Source organism: Eumetopias jubatus, unplaced genomic scaffold (genome assembly GCF_037043125.1).
Source record: "Eumetopias jubatus isolate StellerSeaLion01/CBP00866 unplaced genomic scaffold, mEumJub1_p1.0 scaffold_3, whole genome shotgun sequence".
In the NCBI taxonomy this organism is placed as follows: Eukaryota; Metazoa; Chordata; class Mammalia; order Carnivora; family Otariidae; genus Eumetopias; species Eumetopias jubatus.
Window position 1 is genome coordinate 181,845,393 of NW_028274809.1, and position 19,024 is coordinate 181,864,416.

General features: G+C 45.7%; 1 protein-coding gene across 1 annotated transcript in view; it reads left to right on the forward strand.

Moving 5' to 3' along the window:
- FARP1 (FERM, ARH/RhoGEF and pleckstrin domain protein 1) overlaps positions 1 to 19,024 on the forward strand; it is a 210,288-nt gene that overhangs the window by 109,478 nt on the left and 81,786 nt on the right. The window contains exon 2 of the mRNA XM_028112034.2: positions 8,862 to 8,966. Coding sequence (XP_027967835.1) covers positions 8,862 to 8,966 — 105 coding nt within the window. The remainder of the gene's footprint in view (positions 1 to 8,861; positions 8,967 to 19,024) is intronic.

The window sequence follows — 19,024 nt, forward strand, 5'->3', positions numbered from 1 at the left end:
AGTGTCTGCTGATGAGGCCACCATCACTTTTCCTGGTGCGCTTTTGAGTCCTTGGCTTCCTCCCCCGTCCCCATCATACTTACTACCCCGTGGAGTTTACTGAGTCCTGGATACCGTCCTAAGAGGTTCGGGTAGAGTAAATCATGTATTCCTCACCACAACCCTATGAAGTGGTTTGGAGATTATGCCCATTTTACAGAAGAGGTAAGCGAGGCCCAAAGAGTAACGTGCCCAAGGTCACACTGCCATGGAGTGGAGATACGGGATTTGCAAGAAGGCAGATGTCTTCAGAGTTTGTATTCTTAAAAACTTGTTATTTTAAAGAGAAGAGCGGGCAGGGGGAGAGGCAGAGAATCTCAAGCAGACTACCTTGAGCATGGAGCCCAACATGGGGCTTAATCTCATACACGACCTGAGCCGAAACCAAGAGCCAGCCGCTTAAGCAACTGAACCACCCAGGTGCCCCTCCTCACCCCACCCCCAGAGTTTGTATTCCTAGTAATGACATTATACTGCCTCTCTGTGTCACCCAGGGGCTGGAAAAACAGCATGAGAAACATCTCCCACATTTCAGTTCTCATTTCTGTGTTACCTGAGGAGTCCTGCCTTTGCAGTGGAAGATGGGTTGGCTTATGTGCCACTCCCCCTAGCTTGCAGGGGCTTACTATGGTCATCCTAACTGTGTCATACTATGTGGCCTACTCACGCGCTTTGGTGCCTCTGGTTAGAGCTCTTGCAAAGCGTCAGCCTCTTTCCTTGGTTTTATTGGCAAGTTTTCTCCAGGACAATTTGAATCACCAAAATTGCAAGTGTAGGTCTTGAAAGGGACAAGAGGGAAAATGGAGAGACTTTGGGACTCAACGATTAGGAGCAGATTGTCTTAACTGGGTTTGAATCCCAGCTCCGCAGCGATGAGAGCGTGATCTTGGCAAGTCCGTGACCTCCAGCCTGGAGTGCCCCAGGGCAGGTAGCTTATTAGCAGAGGTGCAGGTAAGCAGCGGAAGTGGTCTCTCCATCCCCAGGGTGAGTCCCGGGGCTGTTGCATCTGGCCTCCAGCGTCTTTATTGACTCCAGCAAGCCACCAGCCATTATTATTGATGTCCTGGAGGAGAAAATGGTAGGGACTCTGTTCTGGCTTCTTGTGTGCTGTCAGGAAGTCCCGTGCCCTGATTGTGGTTCACCAGCCTTTGCTTCCCTCCTAGAAGAATTTTATTTTTCTTCTTTGGGTTCCAAAATGACCCAGATACTTGCCTTGAAATGGATTGTGTTCATTCGTTCTGTGAGATAGTCTCGGGCCCTTTGCAACCTAGGAGGTTAGACCCTTTGATTCTGGAGAATTTCCTTGCATTGTGCTTGCATCATATCCTTTGCTCTTGGGTCTGTCCAGAAGTCGCGTTGGTCAGACATTGGAACTCTTGAGCTGAGCCCATAAATGCCCCGCACGCCTGTCTCAATGCCATCTCTTTGTCGGGATGTTTTGTTTCTAGGAGTTTTCACCTGTATCTTTAATCTCTTCCAGTAAAATTTTTATTTCTGTGCTGCTGGGTTTTCTTTTTTTTATTGTTAAGAGCTCTTAGTTGCTATACAAATATTCTTTATTATAACCCTCTAGGTTTGTTTAGTTTTTTTGTTTTCTGTTTTTTTTCTTTTTTAAGTTATGAACTCCTAGCTATATGGGGATTCAAATTACAGTGTTTTAACAAGTGTTTTCCTCTAGTCTGCATTATCAGAAGTGGCTGGTGTCTCCCATTTCTGACCTTTTGTTGGGGGGGGGGTGGTTCTGCATAATGTGGCCACTTCCTTACCTCTGACTCTCTCCCCTCTGATCTATTGATAAGATTTCAGCATTCTCGTCTGTCGTCTTCTAGAATTTGGGGGGAATCTCTCACCTGCTGTCTCTTGTCTCATTTTCTTGGTTTTCTGTGAATTTATTCCTCTTCTTCCTTTTTTCATTCTCTACTGTTCTTTTTTTAAGTGGGGTTTCTGGGTGTAGTGGAGATGCATGTATTGAGTTGGCCATATTTGGCCACAGACTGACATTCTTTTCATCGTTTATATTAAGCTCTGGCAGTGGCCTTGTGCTAAATTTTCTAAGAAAAACATGCATTTACGGGCCGTTAGGTGGGTTCCTGTGGAATTTCTCAGATTGTGCTCTCCTTGAACTTTTGCTTCATCGGCAGCTCCTGACTGTGCACAGAGGGGCTAAGAAGGGGTAGCCCTGAACCTCTGGGGTGTTGGGAATGTGTGTGAGTTGTGCGCATCTGAGCCTGGTTCCCACCCCTCTGACCTCACAGTTGGAAGGCACTCAAGAGAGAGAATATTTCCTAAAAAGGATTTCAGTTCTAGAACGCCTTTCACGTCTAGATCAACAGCTGTAGGAATACCTTTTAACAGCGGGAAGGATTAATTACCTTCCGTAATTAGTCTGCTACTTGCTGAGTGTGTTTGATGATCAAGTTAGAGGAATTTTGAAGGCCAGAGTTTTTGTTACTCCAAATCCGCTTATTGGTTTATTATTTCCTTGTAATCTCATTTCTTCGAAAGGGACAGTTTGGGATGTGACTGCGTTGTCTCTGCCCCACATGAGGCTAAGAGATGCGTATGAGTTTGCTAGAGCTGCTGTAACAAAGGACCACAAACTGGGGGGTTAAAACAACAAATTTAATCTGTCACAGTTCTGGAGCCCCCAAGTCCCCAATCAAGGTGTCCTCAGAGCCATGCTTCCTCCAAGACTGAGTAGAATCCTTCTTTGCTTCTTCCACCTTCTAGTGGGGGGCTTTTCATCTTTGGTGTTCCCTGGTTAATAGTCACATCCCTCTAGTCTCTGCCTCTGTCCTCACATGGCCTTCTCCCAGTGTCTCTGTCTTTACACCGTCTTCTTATAAGGAACCATTCATACTGGGTTAGGCCCAACGCGAATGACCTCATCTTAACCTGACTACATCTCGAGGACCCTGTTTCCAAATAAAGTCACATTCACAGGTACTGGGAGTTAGGACTTAAACAAATCTTTTGGTTTGGCTCTTTTTTTTTTTTTGGCTACCATCAAGCTTCTAGCTTGATGTTAGCCTCAAATAGAAATCAGAGAGCGAGCGAGCCAGCCAGCTAGCCCTGCGTGTTGAGGATCCACGTGTCATTCAATAGCAACTGATTAGGGGCATCTGGGTGGCTCAGTTGGTTAAGAGTCTTCCTTCGGCTCAGGTCAGGATCCCAGAGTCCTGGGATCGAGCCCCACATCAGGCTCCCTGCTCAGCGGGGAGTCTGTTCTCCTTCTCCCTCTGCCAGTCCTGCTCACTCACTCTCTCTCTCTCAAGTAAAAAAAAAAAGTAGCAACTGATCGATGTGACTGGCACCTTGCTACTCAAAGCATGGTCTTTGTACCAGTAGCAGCCTCCCTAGGAACCTGTTAGAAATGCCGATTCTCAGGCCTCATCCCATTCGCCCAGGATCAGCACTTGGAGCTTGTTAAGGTGATTGGCGGGCACCAAAACCAGAAGTGCTGCACTGAATCACCCCCAGTGGGGCTTGGGGTGGCCTCTGCCCTTGGCGACATCATCCCGCAGTGCGCTGATGGGGTAGCCAGGTTTCCTGTCCCGTGACATTGAAGAAGCATGCCTCCTCCTCAATGTCCGCTCATTCCCCCGCCATCCGTGCTAGAAATTGACATTTGTCCCTTCACAGTAGAAGCAGCAGTAATAGAAAACTTGTTCTTTACCAGGGCCTTTGCTAACCACTTTGCAATCATAGTTTGAATTTTTACACTGAGCTTGGGAGATAGATGATAGTATCTCCAGTCCTGTCGTGACCCCCATGTCCTGTGGACTGAATTGTGCTCCCATACCCTCCATTCATGTATGGAAGCCCAAACTTCCATTGTGGCTATATTTGGAGTAAGAAAGTAATGAAGGCCAAATGAAACTATAAGGGCAAAACCCTGAGTAGGATTAGTGTTCTTAGAGGAAGAGACCCCAGAGAGTTCTCTTTCTCTCTAACAGAGTACTTAGCATAATCTGGTTTAGCTGGGTTACTTAGCGGTATTGATTTCTGTTTCTGCAGCAGGTAAGCCCGGTTCCTGCAGATGGCTACTTGCTTGCTGTCTATAGGGTCCTCAAGCCTGCAGAGTTACATCCACCCACCTGGTCATAAAAGTAGCAAAGGGCCATGAGGAAATCTACAGGATTCTAATGCCCTAAGATAAGGCTTGAGGGTTAGTGGGTTATAGAACTTTGAATAATATTCTAAGAGGTATTAAAGGTGAGAAAAAGCGGACCAAGGCCTTTGAGCGACGTCATTCTCTGCTGGATAAGAGCATGCCCTGGTTGTCATGGTTACGTTAATCCTAAACCAGGAAGGGGGGCCGGGGGCGGGCGGGAGAGAAAACAACACTTCCAGAAAGGGCTTTCTGAAACCTCAGCAGATGCAAATTTTTTAAACCTGGGCAAACCTGTGTATGAGATTGCTTTTGAAAGGTTAGAACCTTAGCTTGTATCAAGTAGGGGAAATCGTTTGTTTAGACGCTTGAGGAAGTAGGGAAGGTAGGGAAGGGAGGAGACGACCCCCCACTGCAGAAAGAATTGCCTTTATTCTTTTGGAGGAGGAAAAAAAAAATACTCCCGCATAAAACTTTATGCAATAGAAAAAACCTGAAGGCATATAGATTTTTAAAGGTACAATAAACTAAAGCAACTTTGATGTCACAATTTTTTTAAAAAGATTTTATTTATTTGAGAGAGAGCAGGAGAGCACAAGCAGGGGGAGCAGCAAGCAGAGGGAGAAGCAGGCTTCCCGCCGAGCAGGGAGCCCGATGCGGGGCTCGATCCCAGGACCCGGGATCATGACCTGAGCCGAAGGCAGACGCTTAACCGACTGAGCCACCCAGGTGCTCCTGATTTACAATTTTTAAGAGCTTAAATCCAAATTTGAATGTTTATACTATTTGTTATTCGGTGTTTAGTGGCCCGACATTCCCCAAAATGCAAACCTCCTCCTAAAAGGTAATTTTATAGGATTCCATGAACAGCCAATTCAAAATGGGGAAAATCAAGTGGGACACCCAATTTGAAATTAGCCAACTTACTTGTGTGTGAGGCTAAAATTCAGATGCCTTTTGGAGCATAATTAAAAGTAGCCAATAAGAAAAAAGTGATAAAAATGTGATTATGTAGTTTCACTATTTGCTGATTTGTTCTCCAGAATAAAACATATAATTACTATTTGGTGTCATATCTGTAAGGCACACATTTCTAGAATTAATTTTCATCAAGACTGGCTGAGTGTGGGGTTGGCCAGACTGACCGTTTTTTTTTTCTCCATTTTAAAAAAGATTTTCTTTATTTGAGGTGGGGGGAGGGAGGATGTGCGAGCAGGGGGAGGGTCAGAGGGAGATGGAGAGAGAGAATCTCAAGCAGGCTCCACACTCAGCATGGAGACCCACTCGGGGCTCGATCCCACGACCCTGAGATCATGACATGAGCTGAAATCAGGAGTCTGGTCGCTTAGCTCACTGAGCCACCCAGGTACCCCAGCCTTTCATGTATGAATAAATTTTACCTTAATAATTCTACTCTGGTCCAAGATTGGAGCGTAATGCTGTGTTTTAGGTTGACTGCCATGGAGTTTGTTTCTTAGAGGCTGTGGGAGTCTTAGAGGTCTGTTTCCTCAGCCTCAATATAACACTTGGTGATAATTAAAAAACTCATTTGTCATAAGATCCTTTCATTTTCATATTAAATTTCATATTTAATATTTCATATTAAATTCATATTAACTAGCGTGCAGGTTTTCAAATGATGTGTAAATTTCTTGGTTTCCCCTCATGTACGGTAGCTTGTGCAGCATTAAATAGAAATGTGTGTGTATCTTAAAGTAAGCCCCTCCTTTGAGAAGAGACTTCTACAGGTCAGAATTCCTTGGGGTCTCTGCTTTGTGCCCGCTAACTTTATCCAAGCTGTTGGATATACCCCCTTCCCCCATTCACACTTCATCATCTTATTTCTAGATTTGTTTTAGCAAAAGTGCTGGTGGATTTATAGCTTTTTGAACCCCGTTCCTGGCTCCTAGTGCAAAGCCTGCCCCAAATGCAAAATTTGCGGTTACTCTAACAACGTTCATTTCCTGCCAAACACATAAAAGACCTCTTTGCCCAGAGAAATCTTAGCAGATGTTGAGTGCGCCCACATGGGTGTTCGCTCACTCTCCCCATGTGGTCAGGCCTTCACAGCCAATCTTCCTTGAGCTATTTTCTAAGCTCTAATGTTCTAAGAAGAACTCACTTTCTGACTCGTAAAAAGGTAGAAACAGATTCTATTGTGCATCACCCTCTCTGGCTGTTTATAGATGTGAACCCCACCTCCACTTACTTTTTCTTGTTTTTTTTTTTTCTTCTGCATTTTTCATTGTGATAAAATATATATAACATAAATTGACCAGTTTAGCCATGAAGTGTGCAGTTCAGTGGCATTAAGGACATTCACCAATACCACCATCCGTTTTACATTCTGTGATGTGATTTTGTTTTGGTTTTTTTGTGTGTGTTTTTTAAATTTAAATTCTAAATATACTGTGATGGGAATTTGAACAAAATTACTTTGAGTGTGAAGTTCCAAAAAATCCATTGGAGAGAAGTGTTGAGAAATGATGTTGCAGACTGTCAGAGTAAATCCACCATGGGAAGTAAAGGTGGGATGATTTCTCTTAGAGAATGGGAATGAAATCTTTTCCTTCTTTATTAGACGTTCCTGTTTTTCTCATTAGTCCTGCCATCAGCTCACATGAGATGATTCTACCAGTGACCTTTGAACCAGGCACTTCATGAAAGAGCCTGGTGAGGTTGGGATTACCCGTGGAGAATATTGTACGCCTTCAGAGAGCTATGAATATCTTCTGGATTTCAGTGATGAGGAATATGGGAGTATAAAGTGGCATCTGTTTAAAAAAAATGCTCAATGACTGGACACGGAAGCATCTTTGATGGCTCCTCAGGTCATGCTGGGCCAGGCTAATGGAAATGCCCATCATTAAACTTGTCAGGCTCTAGCTTACCGTCCGTTAGTCCCCGGGGTTACTAATTGGTTCCTGTAATGCTTTGCTCTTCTCAGAGGAAAGGTGAAAGTATAAAAGCAGTAACTGGAGATGACCATGTTTTGAAACATTTTTCTTCCAGTGTTTGATCTGTGTGGTGGACTTGGGTCCATTTTATTAGTGGGTCATTAAGAATCCATCAGGCAGTGAAGAGAAACCAAGGCATATATATGATTCTTAGTGGTGAGGGTAGAAATTGGGAGTCTTTCTCTCCTGTTCCCTTTTCCCTTGCAGATTCAGTATATAGAAAATGCATGTAGAGTATTGATTGCTGTGGGCATTTCATTGAGTACCAGCTGCTTTGCTGGACGATAAGAATATAAAGGTGAGTAAGGAGCCCAGAGTTTAAGTGGGGAGACAGGCTCATGTATACTTAACTTTATAGAATACTGTGGAATGAGTATGTTTTATTCATTTGTTCATTCACCTCCAAATTGGTTGGTCTTCAAGGCACCATAGATACAGAGATTAATAAAATGCAGCCTTTACCTTCAGTGTGGGTGAGGTGTGGAGGTGAGTTTGCACAAAGTTCTGGGAGAACCTAGGGAAGAAATCATAAATTCTGCTTTACTTGCAGAGGGAGGGACAAGGAACAGGGTTAGGGTCCACTGCCACAAAAAGGGCACGGAATCGTGAGTTGAAAACTTAATGTCCCCACAAAACCTACACACAAATATTTATAGCAGCTTTATTCTTAATCGCCGACACTTGGGTGGTAGGTAACCAAGATGTCTTTCAGCAGGTGAGTGGATAAATAAACTGTGGTACATTCATACAAGGGAATATTATTCAGCAATAAAAAGAAATGAACTGTGAAGCCATGAAAAGACATCCAGGGACCTAAATGCATACCGTTGAGCAAAAGAAGCCAATCTGAAAAGGCTACATGCCATGTGATTCCAACTATACGCCATTCTGGAAGAGGCAGTGGAGACAGCAAAAAGACCAGTGGTAGCCAGGAGTGGGGGGGGGGGGGCGTGGGGTGGGGGCTGAGGGTGGTGAAATTATCCTCTGTGACCCTGTGATGGTGAATACGTGATACTATACATTTGTCAGGACGTCTAGAGCTGTAGAATGCAGAGTGAACCCTGCTGTAAAGTGTGGGCTCGGGGTGATGATAATGTGTCCGTGTTGGCTCAGAAGTGGTGACAAATGCGTTGGTGCAAGATTAATAATAAGGGAAACCGGATACTGTGTATGTGGTAAAAAGAGGTATGTGGGAATTCTCTGTGCTTTGTCTTCCATTTTCTGTAAATCTAAAACTGCTCTAGAAGTATACATATTTTTTTAATAATTTTATTTTATTTATTTTATTATTTGTTTTAAAGATTTATTTATTTGACAGAGAGAGACACAGCGAGAGAGGGAACACAAGCAGGGGGAGTGGGAGAGGGAGAAGCAGGCTTCCGGCGGAGCAGGGAGCCCGATGCGGGGCTCGATTCCAGGACCCCGGGATCATGACCCGAGCTGAAGGCAGATGCTTAACAACTGAGCCACCCAGGGACCCCTAGAAGTATACGTATTTTTAAAAAGGGGGTGGTGCCTGGAATTGGGGTGGGGAGGGGAAAATGGCAGAGAATTAGCATCTAAGTGGGAATACAGCCTGGAAAGGGCTCCAAGGTGTGCAGTTGGGGGTACCGGTGGTCGGCGTTCATGGAGGTTGGCAAGCTGAGAAGGGCTGGAGGATTCAGGAAGGAAGAGGCTTCCCGTGGTGGGAGCTGAGGTTGGTTTTCATCTCTTCCCATGTCAGAGGGGGTAACTCCTGTTGTTTCTGTTCGCAGCAAAGAGCCCCAGGGAAAGTGCTGCTGGACGCAGTCTGCAACCACCTCAACCTCGTGGAAGGGGACTATTTTGGCCTTGAGTTTCCTGACCACAAAAAGATCACGGTAAGTAATGGGAAGTTAATGAAGTAATTTAAGTGATGGGAAGATATTTTACCATCCACTCGGCTTTGGGGAAGGTGAGTAATCGGGTCTGGTTCCTTGGCCATACAGACCCATCACAGAAGAAGAGCATCCAGAAAGCCCTTGTTAGTCTTTTTTGGAAGTACTACATACATAGGATTAGCAAGTGCCAAGAGAATAGTCCATGAAGACTAGCTCCCTCTGACCCTTTCCCCCACCTCTCCCTCCAGGAACTACCATTACCAGTTGCCTCTGTCTCTTTCTGATAAAAGTCCGTGTCTGTGTATATACAAACATATTTCTGAAACACGCTGATGTGGGGAAACAATATACAACGTCCTGTACCTTCCCTACCACTTCCATTAGTGTATTGTGAAGATCTTTCCTTTTCCGCGCACAGAATCCACTTCCTTCTATTTCAGTTCTGTGCCATTCCGCCAAACGGACATGCCAGGATTTACAACGCCTTTTGTCAATAATGGGATACTTAGATTGTTCCTAGTCTTTTGCTTTTCCAACAGATGAAACTACGGCAAGCACACTAATACATTTGAGCTTGCACTCAAGTGTTTCAGTACTTGAGATCCAGTGGTATGGAGTTGCCTAATCCGTGGGTTTCGATCGTTGTAAGGTTTGAAAAATATGTCGTGTTCTTTACAAAGGTTTCACCCATTTGAACCCAGAAGTTAGAACATAGCTTTTTGTTCCTTTTGTCTTTTGTCTCAGGGCACTTTCTTAAGGTTGTATCTGAGTCTCTTTATTAGATACTGTTTGAGACTATAAGTTCATTTACTGTATTTCTATTTATTCTTCCATTCAGTACAGAGTACCTAGAACTTTTGCTAGCCACTGTGCTGGGGATAACTGTAAGATGCAGGGAACATATGATCAGGTGGGGTGTCAAGCGTAGTCAATGCCTAACGCAGGGCATGTGACAGGTGCCCCACTGGGGCCAGGGGGCATTGGACAGTGGGGGCAACAAACAACATTGTGTTCAGGGAATCCTTCCCAGGTACTACAAAGCTGAGTCCCATGAGGCCAATAGGAGTTGACCTGATAGAATGTTCTAGTGAGAGGGGGTCCTACTTTTAAAGAGCACAAAGCAACCTTCAGGAACCTGCAAGTAAGGCTGGAGTTGAGAGGTAAGAGGGAGGGACTCAAGTGAAGGAGGTGAGAAAGAGGAGGCTGTAAGGTAGGCAGGGAGCCACATTCCAAAGGGCTTTTTTTTTTTTTAAGATTTTATTTGAGAGGGAACGAGCAGTGGGGTGGGGCAGAGGCGGGGAGAGAGAGAGAAGCAGACTCCCTGCTGAGCAGGGAGCCTGATGTGGGGCTCGATCCTCGGAAACCAGGGATCATGACCTGAGCCAAAAGCAGACGCTTAACTTAACTGAGCCACCCAGGCGCTCCAAAGTGAAATTAACTTAAAGGTATATTTAACTTATGTCCAAAAACATTATCATTTCAGCATGTAATCGGTATCAGAAACTGTGAATACGCTATTTCACATTTTTTCGTGCTGCATCTTCGAATCTGGTGTGTATTTGAGTCTCACAGCCCCTCTCGATTCATGCCGTCCGCGTTCCCAGTGCTCAGTAGACACGCATAGCCAGTGGCTATCATATTGGACAGCACAGCTCCCAAGCTAATGTGTTTGGGAAGCTGTCAGTGTGTTTTAAAGGGAACATGGTATGATGCGATTTTTGGGTTAGAAAGAGGACTGGACTGGAAGAGGACAAGACTAGAGTCAGGAAAGCCGTTAGGAGCCTGCTGGGTTTCAGGCTGGAGATGGTGCTGGAAGGAACTGAGGGAGAACCACGCTGGAGAGCTGGAGGGAGGTGGGTGAATTCAAGAGGTTTTGGGGGAGGAGGTGGTTAGGGATATGACTGAATGGATGGGCTTGTGAGGGAAAACAGGCTCAGAGCCGCTGGGTTTTCCAGCTTTGCTGTCTGGGGGTTAGTGGTGCCAATCGGTGGGGATGAAAGTCTCAGAGAGGCCATGTCTGTGAATAGGGAAAGACGAGTTCTATCCCAGACATGAGGACTCGGGCGTCAGTGGACATCCCAGTGGAGACGTCCAGTGGGCAATACCAGGAGGTGTACCTCCTGGAGCACAGGAAGGAGATCTGAGGTGAAATGCAGACTTCACAAATCCTAGGATTATTTTATTTAAAAAAATTTTTTTTTCCAAAGATTTTATTTATTTATTTGAAGAGAGAGTGGGGGAAAGAGCAGGAAAGCAGGGGGTAGGGAGAGGGTCAAGCCGACTCTCTGCGCTGAGCCCGGAGCCAGATGCGCGGCGGCTGACCTCACAACCCTGAGATCATGACCTGAAACGAAACCAAGGGTTAGACGTTTAACTGACTGAGCCTCCCAGGCACCGCCCCCCGCCCCAGGATTATCTTAAATATTAACTGAAGCTCTGAAACTGGACGAGAGGGTAGACTGGAAAGGAGGCTAGCTTGGAGCACCAGCATTTAAGGGATAGACAGAGAAGGAAGATCCGTCAGAGGAGGTGCAGTTGGGGAGGAGCAAAACCAGGGGAAAGACACAGAGCAAGGGAAGAGAGTGTTACAAGGAAGGCAAAGACAGTCGAGTGGGCAGGTGGTGAATGAGCAAATCTGTCACATACCTAAAAGCGGGTGTGAATAGTAGTGTTTTCTCAGCTTGTTCCTGTCTCCAAATACTCTTCAGCATTTCCTCATGCTTAAATTAAATCTAAGCCTCCCTGACTCCCATTCCTTTTTCTGATGCGGCAGAGGACCGCAGATGGGCCAAATCTAATTCTACATTCTCTTTATCCAGCAATTATTTTATGCCTACACTGTGTCTGTCGTCATCCTTTATACCATAGAAGACAGGAGTGACAGCAAGTGCACAGCTGGTAAGAGAGACAAGGAAACAAATAATGACAATACAATTTAGCAAGTTCTATGGAACATTGTTTCATAAAATTATTTTATGCTAAAATAGTGATTCTCAAAACACCGGAAGATATGCTGTCTTATTATTTCTAACAACTTTGCCTTCCCCGACTCCACTCTTGCCTCGTTCTGAGCCAACTCGAGTTGCCTTTTTGAACGATAAATCAGTAGTGGTGAGGGTACTAAGATTCTCAGGACTGTTCCATATCTGGGTCAGCCAAATAGCTAGTGGTGGTGTTGGTATTCTAACCAGGTTCCTCTGACCCCAAGTTCGGTGCCTTTCTAGAACTTACAAACCTGTTGATTTTCCTGTGCACCTCCAGTGCTGGTTTCTTTCAAGTTTTATCAGGCTTGATTTTTATCATCTCACTACTTTCTTGTAATACCATTTAGGAATGTGTTCCGCTGCAAGGTATGGAAAACCCATTAATGATGACAAAGAAATCGGTGTTTGTCACATGCAACACAAATGGAAGCCACCACATGGGTGCCTACCATGTGCCAGATTGTTCTAGTCCCTGTGGACACAGCAGCTAACATGGCCCATGTTCTAAAGCAGGGATCAGTACACTTTGTAAAGGGCCAGTTAATAAATACTGTATGAAGGCTTTGCAAGCCATAGGGTCTCTGCTGCAGTTACCCAAGGCTGCCCTTGTATGCAGGAACCGTGTGGACAGTGTGTAAATGAGTAGATGTGGCTTTGTTCCAATAAAACTTTATTTATAACACGGGAAGCCCTAGTTTGGCAGCACTACTCTGAAGAGTGATGACTGTGCAAGGCATCCTGTTCGTTTTACCGATAGTATTTCACTGATTCCAGAAAAGCCCATCATACACCCTTTCTCTGATGAGGAAGCTTAAGACTTAAAGAGGTTAAGTCATTTTCACGAAGGAGCACGGCTGGGAAATTTGGAAATTTGAGAGCCGCGATTCGGGTTCAGTTCTGTCTAAACACAAGCTCGTGCTCCCCACCACCCTTCCATTCTGACCCCGTTCCCGTGTTTTGTTCTGTGTCAATTACAAAATCCCAACCTGAGAGTTAATTTTGTAAGGTTAAAAAGAATAAGTTGTTTCGACAGAGCGGATCTGTGATGTTGGGATGGGGAGGGAGAGGTGCCTGGGGAAGGGTACAAGGAGGGTTTCTGGGGCCCTTGGCCGAGTTCTGTTTCTTGATCTGGCTGCTGGTTCTATGCGTATAATCAGCATGTACAAATGCAGTGACCTCTACGCTCACCCCATGTGTTCCGTGTGTGTATAAAACGTCAATAAAAGTTTATCCCCGGGCTCGCCTAGGTGGCCCAGTCGGTTGGGCGTCTGCCTTTGGCTCGGGTCATGATCCCAGGGTCCTGGGATGGAGCCCCGCATTGGGTCCCTTGCTCGGGATTTCATTTGTCAGAGAGCGAGCGCGAGCGCAAGCAGGGTAGTCTGCTTCTCCCTCTGCCTCTGCCGGTCCCCCTGCTTGTGCTCGCGTGCTTTCTCTCTCTCTGACAAACAAATAAATAAAATCTTTTTTAAAAAAGTGAGTTCCCAAATTCAATGAGGTAAAAGCACATAGGAGCAGAAATAATGACCAAAAAGTGCCCCAAGGCTGGCTGACAGCATCTATTTTGGAAGAACCAAGGACAAGTCTTGATTTTTGTTGAACTGAGGAAGAGCCACTCACCTGCGAAAACAGTAAACTCTGGCTGGGTTTTCACCTCTGCTCTTAGTAAAGATGCTCGAAAATTGAAGATTTCTGTCCAGCGGTTTCTGTTTCCTCCCCAGATTCTGTTGATTTCTAGCGGGGTGGTATATTGTAGCAGCTCAGGAAAGGGGCTTTGCGATCTGACTCCCAGCCCTGAAGTCAGTGCAGCAGGACGACTCAGCGGCAGGATGACAGGAGCTGAGCCTCGCTTTACTTGTGGGTGGAATGGGCACAATAGTGCCCAACCGTTGGGGTTTTTGAAAGAATCAGATGTGGTAAGATCAATCAGCATGTAACCTGTGTTGGGGGACCTGTTCAAGTGTTTAAAAAGTATTCGTTATGGAGACTCTTATCATGATCATTTTTTTTAATTGTCAAAAACAGAGGTCATAAGAGTTACCATCTTAACCATCTCTTAAGTTCCGGGACAGTAGCATTAACTGTATTCACGTTGTGTCACTGATCTCTGGAATGTTTTCGTCTTTATTTTTTATTTAATTTTTTTTATGATTTTATTTATTCATTTGACAGAGGGCACAGGCAGGGGGAACAGCAGGCAGAGGGAGAAGCAGACTCCCCACTGAGCAGGGAGCCCGATCTGGGGCTCAATCCCAGGACCCGGGGACCACGGCCCGAGCCAAAGGCAGACTTAACCAACTGAGCCACCCAGGCGTCCCTGTTTCCATCTTTTAAAAATGAAAATTCCATTCCCTTCTACAACGCCTCATTTCCTCTCCCCCCACCAACCCCGGGCAACCACCATTCTACTTCTGTTTCTAGGAATTGGACTACTTGAGATACTTCTAAGTGGACTCAAACGGCATTTATCTTTTTTGTGACTTATCTCACTGAGTATCATGTCCTCAAGACGCGGCCACAGTGTAGCATATGACAGGATACCCATCCTTTTTAAGGCTCAGTGATACTGTTGTGTGGAGGTGCCACGTTTTGGGTGTCCGTTCATCTGTGGGTGGACCTGGAGGTTGTGTATTCACAACCCTCAGTGGTTGTGAATAATGCTGCAGTGAACACAAGTGCGTCATCAGCCTGGTGTTTCGATGCTCCTGTTATGCTTATCACCTTTACCAGCTTCATTTGGGAGGCTGCTGACTTAACCTGCCAAACCAAGAGGAAGCATGGTTGGTCTCACCATGTCTAAACGTGGGCTGTCATAGCCGGCTTTGCCCATGTGCCTGCCTGTGCATGTTATATGGGAAACTAGGGTCCCCCAAGTCGTTGGCACACGGAGTTGCGGACCTTTGTGCCTGGGCGGTCGGTCCAGGCAGCTCGTGTCCCAGCCCAGCTTTCCATCCCTCGGCTTATCGTTTCCATCCCGTGAGGAGCCCACGTCAGAGCAGGCTGCTCAGGACGGGGTTGCAAAAGCCTAAGGGGAGTAGGCATGCTCTCCATGGTCTAAGATGGGACATAAACTAGTGATAATTGGTAATCAGTTATGCTCTACCCTTAATTAGACTTGTCCCATGGCTTGCCAGTTAATAGAGTTGATGGCTGTGTGTACATGCGAGTTTGGCCTGCCCTTGTCCTTGAGTCCAAGCAGCCGTGCTCATGAGATTGCCCCACAGGAGCAGACACCTGTTTTCATCAGCTCTTTTATCGATTGGTCTTTCCATGGCAGAAACAAGAGTGATCCTGGGACTCGAGACTCTGCTTAATATGCCAGTTAATGAGTAGCCAGAGTCGTGGGGCGATAGAAGGCCAGAAAGTTGCCATTGGGGTGAACTCAAAAGACCTAACTCTCCTTGGTCGTCTTCTGTGCGCCACGACTCTGCTCCACACCTAAATGCGTCTCATTTGTTCGGCGTACGAGAGGTGGGCAAACAGAGCCAGACGGCAAATGTGCGAGGCTTTGCAGACCTTGCCATCTCTATGGCAACCCCCAGCACTGCCACAGACAATACGTGAACCGATGTGCACGGTTGTGTCCCAGTAAAACTTTATTAAGGGGCATGGATTTTTGACTTTCATAGTTCTCGCGTCGTGAAATAACGCTGCTTCTGTTGTTGTTTTTCAACCACTTAAGAGTGTAAAAGCCAGTCTTTGCTTTCAGGCTGTACCAAAGGACGTGGTAGTTGGGATTTGGCTCCTGGGCCTTCGTTTGCCCATCTCTGCTTTTTATAGTATTTCTGTGAGGTCGGTATTTTATCATCTACATTTTATAGGGAGCTGATTCAGAGAGGTAACTTGCTCAGTACTTAATGATGAGCTGTATAACCAGGTTTATAACCAGGGTTTACACGCGGGCCTGTCTCAGCGAGTGCAGTCTGCTCTCTGCTCGACTTGGCCGCCTTTCCTCACATTGGCCCTGGGAGTTCAGAGGGCTGCGCGAACCTCAGTGACCGAGATGGGTGTGTAGGTGCGTACCACTGACCTCAGAAGCCTGTCGAGGATGCCGGGAAAAACCGCACTGTGGCTTGTAAATCTCTATTTGAACATTTGCTTCGTCATACAGCAGCTGGGTAGATTTCTGAACCTTTTTGATTTTGTATCTTATCTGGAAAATGGGATTAATAAATGATGATTTTACCAGGTTGTCATGAGATACTTTGCAATGATGAGCCCAGCAGGGTTCTTGCACATAGTAGGCACTCGGATATCTGTTGTGTTTTGTGCTTGCGTTCAAGCTCAGAAACCAATGAACTGGCCCACCAGTCTTTCATTAAAGCTACATTGTGTACCGGTCTTATATGAATTCCAATTTCTAATAAATACTGGTAAAGCTCAGGAAGAAGGTTGGCCTCTTTTTGTTCATTTTATATCCTTCTCTGTGCCAGGAGAAAAGTTTTGCCACGGGTAGGTGTCTTAGCTCAGGCTGCCCTAACAAGATACGGCAGACTGTGTGACTTGAATAGCAGACATTTATCTCTCACAGTATTGGAGGCTGGAAGTCTGAGATCAGGGCGCCAGCCTGGTCAGATTCTGGTGAGGACTCTCCTTCTGGCTGGCAGGTGGTTACCGTCTCCACTGCGTCCTCACATGATGCAGAGAGACAAAAGATCTTTCTTTTCTGGTAAGGCCACAGCCCTATCAGATCAGGGTCCCCACGTTTATGACTTTATTAAACCTTAATTACCTTGTAAAGACCCCATCTCCAGACACAGCCACACTGGGGGGCTAGGGCTTCAACATTGGGATTTTGGAGGGACACAGTTCAGCCCATAGCTGCAGGCAGGCTTTCCAGGGGCTTGAAGCCACAGAGACCATGGCTGCATCCCTTGCTGGTGGTTTCCCAGCCCCACCGGGGTCGGACAGACCTCCTCATGTATGCTTAGTAGCAGCCTCCTGACCTTCGTCCTGGAGGTCTGAGGACATCATAGGCCAGGAGGGGCTCTTTGTGGAACACGCCGGGTGTAACGGATGAAGACTGTTGCAGAACCACAGACAAAAGTTTGGGAATCTAGCAGCAGTCCTCAAGGTTGTAGAGTGCCTCTATTCACCACACAGAGCAGCACTGTGTTTGATGTGACAGTGGCTGTGTTAATGGGGCAGTTCTCAGAGGAGGCAAAGCTCTCCTTGAGCAGAGAGAGTCTGGGAAGAGGAAGGATCGCTAGAAAAATAGAGCAGTCGGGTCATCTTCCATTTCTTAAGCTGGAAAGATACATGGTTTTTTGTTTTCATTTTGGTTTCTGATTAATAGACTTCTCTAAAGATTTTATTCATTTATTAGAGAGAGAGAGCACGAACAGGGGAGGGGCAGAGGGAAATGGAGAAGCAGATTCCCCACTGAGCAGGGAGCCCGATGCAGGGCTCGGTCCCAGGACCCTGGGATCATGACCTGAGCCGAAAGCAGACGCTTAACCTCCTGAGCCACCCACGCGCCCTGCAGTGTTTCTTATAGGCGGCATAGAGTTGGATCTTGCCTTTCTGTCCAGTCTAACAATCCTGCTTTTTAATTGGGGGTGTTGAGAGCATTTACATGTAATGCGATTGTTGATGTATGATTTAATGGGTCATCTTGCTATTTTCTGTTTGTCTTCTCCATTTTTTTTTTTAAAGATTTTATTTATTTATTTGACAGAGAGAGACAGCGAGAGCAGGAACACAAGCAGGGGGAGTGGGAGAGGGAGAAGCAGGCTTCCCGCGGAACAGGGAGCCCGATGTGGGACTCGATCCCAGGACCCTGGGATCATGACCTGAGCCGAAGGCAGACGCTTAACGACTGAGCCACCCAGGTGCCCTCCATTTTTTTTTTTAAATATTTATTTGTCAGAGAGCATGAGCAGGGGAGGGAGGTGTAGAGGTAGAGGCAGAGGGAAAGGGAGAAGCAGGCTCCCCGCTAAACAGGGAGCCTGATGTGGGGCTTGATCCCAGGCCCCTGGGATCATGCCCTGAGCTGAAGGCAGACGCTTAACTGACTGAGCCACCCAAGCGCCCCTTCTTCACATTTCTTATGCTTGAGGTTTTTTTCTGAGCTTTTCAGATCTGTTGAGTTTATGGTTTTCATCAAATTTGGAAATTTTTCGGCCATTATTTCTTTTAATCCTCTATCTGGTTTTTTGCCCCTCTCCTGCCATCTCTTGTCCTTTGTGGCTCCAATTCCATGCATGTTAGGCTGCCCAAAGTTGTTCTACAGTTCTCTTATGCTCTATTAATTTTTTTGGTAATACTTCTCTGTTTCGTTTTGAATTGTTTCTGTTATATCTTCAAGTTCATTAGTATTTCTTCTGCAGTGTGTAATCTGATTTTAATTTCATCCAATATTTTTTGTTTTTTTAATCTCACACAATATGGTTTTTTGTCTCTAGAGGTTGGTCTTTTTTATATCTTCTTTATGTCAACTTTGAACATAAGGAATGCAGTTGCAATAACTGTCTTTATGTCCTCCACTAATTCTAACACCTGTGTTCTATGTTAGATTTGATTGTTGTTGTTTTGTCTCTGATTATGGATCCTATTTTCCTGCTTCCTTGTATGTCTGGTGATTTTCGTTACTGGCTGTCAGATATTGTGAATTTTACCTTGCTGAATCCTGGACACTTTTATATTCCTATAAACTTTTATTGAGTGTCCTGGGATGAAATTAAGTTGTTTGGAAACCATTTAGTCATTTCAGATCTGGATTTTAAGATGTGTTAAATGGGACTGGTGTAGTGTATGGTCTGGGGTTAATTATTCCTTACAGCTCAGGGATGACCCTTTGGTACTTTACCCAGTGCCCCCAGAATCATGAGGCCGTCTGGTCTGGCCGGTGAGAATTAGTAGTAGCCTGGACACTGTGTGAGCACCAGGCCCTGGTACCTTGAGTCCTTTCATTGGTTCTTTCTCCCCAGTCTTGGGTACTTTTCTTACAAGGAGACACTGATCAGTATTCAGCTGATTACTCTCAAAGGGAACCTTCTGTACTCTCCCAAATGCTCTTTTTGGAGGTAGCTTTCTCCTGTCTGGTACAGCCCTGTGAATTCTCAGCCCTACCTTTTT